This window comes from Girardinichthys multiradiatus, chromosome 11 (genome assembly GCF_021462225.1).
Source record: "Girardinichthys multiradiatus isolate DD_20200921_A chromosome 11, DD_fGirMul_XY1, whole genome shotgun sequence".
Lineage (NCBI taxonomy): Eukaryota > Metazoa > Chordata > Actinopteri > Cyprinodontiformes > Goodeidae > Girardinichthys > Girardinichthys multiradiatus.
The window spans coordinates 1165001-1167500 of NC_061804.1; the positions used below are offsets into that span (position 1 = coordinate 1165001).

Sequence of the window (2500 nt, forward strand, 5' to 3'; positions counted from 1 at the left end):
TCTCCTGATCTGGTTCTACTGAACAGTTCTCCTGAGCTGGAAGCTTTCTGCTTCCAGCTAAGAAAAAAGCTCAAACCTGAGGTTTGAAGCCTAAATGCAGAAGCCAATCAGACGTTCACCGTACCGTGAACTTCCTGCTGCAGCGACGCCCTCAGACTGCTGAGCTGCTGCATTGAGCGACCCTGCAGCTCCCAGCTTTCCAGATGTTTCCACTGGACAACGCAGCTGCAGCCGGCTTGGTTCTGTCTCAGACACACACACACAGTGACTGATCAGCTGTGCATCACTGCTGATCAGCTCTCCATCTCTGATAACCTCTCTGATTTACCTCCTCCAGCTCCTTCTGTTCAGCCAGCAGATTGTCTCTCAGCGCTCTCAAAGCTGCAGCCACTTCCTGTTTCAATCCAGAACCATAACAACCATTGTGTCCTGGTCCTACGGGAACCTGATGGGGTCAGAAGGTCAGAGGTCAGCAAACTGCAAAACAAACACGAGTATTTGTGGTTTTGGAGACATGAAGGTCAACAAGAACTCTGCTGATCTGAGACTTTACAAACAGGTCAAAGGTCAGATATAATATTACATCTATGCATCATCCCATCATCCATCCATCATCCATCCATCTATCCATCCATCCGTCCATCCGTCCGTCTGTCCATCCATCCATCCATCCATCCATCCATCACCCCATCATCCATCCATCATCCATCCATCATCCGTCCGTCCGTCCATCCATCCATCCATCCATCCATCCATCACCCCATCATCCATCCATCATCCATCCATCATCCGTCCATCCATCATCCGTCCGTGCATTCATCCATCCAACCATCCGTCCATCCATCCATCTATCCAGCCATCCATCCATCCATCCATCTATCCATCCATCCATCCATCACCCCATCATCCATCCATCATCCATCCATCATCCGTCCGTCCATCATCCGTCCGTCCATCCATCCATCCATCACCCCATCATCCATCCATCATCCATCCATCATCCGTCCGTCCATCATCCGTCCGTCCATCCATCCATCCATCACCCCGTCATCCATCCATCATCCATCCATCATCCGTCCGTTCGTCCATCCATCCATCCATCACCCCATCATCCATCCATCATCCATCCATCATCCATCCATCATCCATCCATCCATCATCCGTCCGTGCATTCATCCATCCAACCATCCGTCCATCCATCCATCTATCCAGCCATCCATCCATCCATCCGTCTGTCCATCCATCCGTGCATTCATCCATCCAACCATCCGTCCATCCATCCATCTATCCATCCATCCATCATCCGTCCGTCCATCATCCGTCCTTCCGTCCATCCATCCATCCATCACCCCATCATCCATCCATCATCCATCCATCATCCGTCCGTCCATCATCCGTCCGTCCGTCCGTCCATCCATCCATCCGTCTGTCCATCCATCCATCCATCATCCATCCGTGCATTCATCCATCCAACCATCCGTCCATCCATCCATCTATCCAGCCATCCATCCATCCATCCGTCTGTCCATCCATCCATCCATCATCCATCCGTGCATTCATCCATCCAACCATCCGTCCATCCATCCATCCATCCATCCGTCCGTCTGTCCATCCATCAACCCATCATCCATCCATCATCCATCCATCATCCGTCCGTCCATCATCCGTCCGTCCGTCCATCCATCCATCCATCACCCCATCATCCATCCATCATCCATCCATCATCCGTCGGTCCATCATCCGTCCATCCATCCATCTATCCAGCCATCCATCCATCCATCCGTCTGTCCATCCATCCATCCATCATCCATCCGTGCATTCATCCATCCAATCATCCGTCCATCCATCCATCCATCCATCCATCATCCGTCCGTCCATCATTCATCCATCCATCATCCGTCCGTCTGTCCATCCATCCATCCATCACCCCATCATCCATCCATCATCCATCCATCATCCGTCCGTCCGTCCATCCATCCATCCATCACCCCATCATCCATCCATCATCCATCCATCATCCGTCCGTCCATCATCCGTCCATCCATCCATCTATCCAGCCATCCATCCATCCATACGTCTGTCCATCCATCCATCCATCATCCATCCGTGCATTCATCCATCCAACCATCCGTCCATCCATCCATCCATCCATCCATCATCCGTCCGTCCATCATTCATCCGTCTATCATCCGTCCGTCTGTCTGTCCATCCATCCGTCTGTCCATCCATCCATCCGTCTATCATCCGTCCGTCTGTCTGTCCACCCGTCCCTCCATCGTCCGTCCGTCCGTCATCCGTCCATCCATCATCCGTCCGTCCATCATTCATCCATCCATCATCCGTCCGTCTGTCCATCCATCCATCCATCACCCCATCATCCATCCATCATCCATCCATCATCCGTCCGTCCGTCCATCCATCCATCCATCACCCCATCATCCATCCATCATCCATCCATCATCCGTCCGTCCATCATCCGTCCATCCATCCATCCATCTAT

General features: G+C 52.0%; 1 protein-coding gene across 2 annotated transcripts in view; it reads right to left on the reverse strand.

The window, feature by feature from the left end:
* The window catches only part of im:7136398 (schwannomin-interacting protein 1), a 21249-nt gene that overhangs the window by 1019 nt on the left and 17730 nt on the right, over positions 1–2500 (reverse strand). For both annotated transcript variants that reach the window (XM_047378808.1, XM_047378807.1), the window contains exons 8-9: positions 329–445; positions 125–242 (exon numbers count right to left, since the gene is read on the reverse strand). In XM_047378808.1, the coding sequence (XP_047234764.1) occupies positions 125–242; positions 329–445 (235 nt within the window). The remainder of the gene's footprint in view (positions 1–124; positions 243–328; positions 446–2500) is intronic.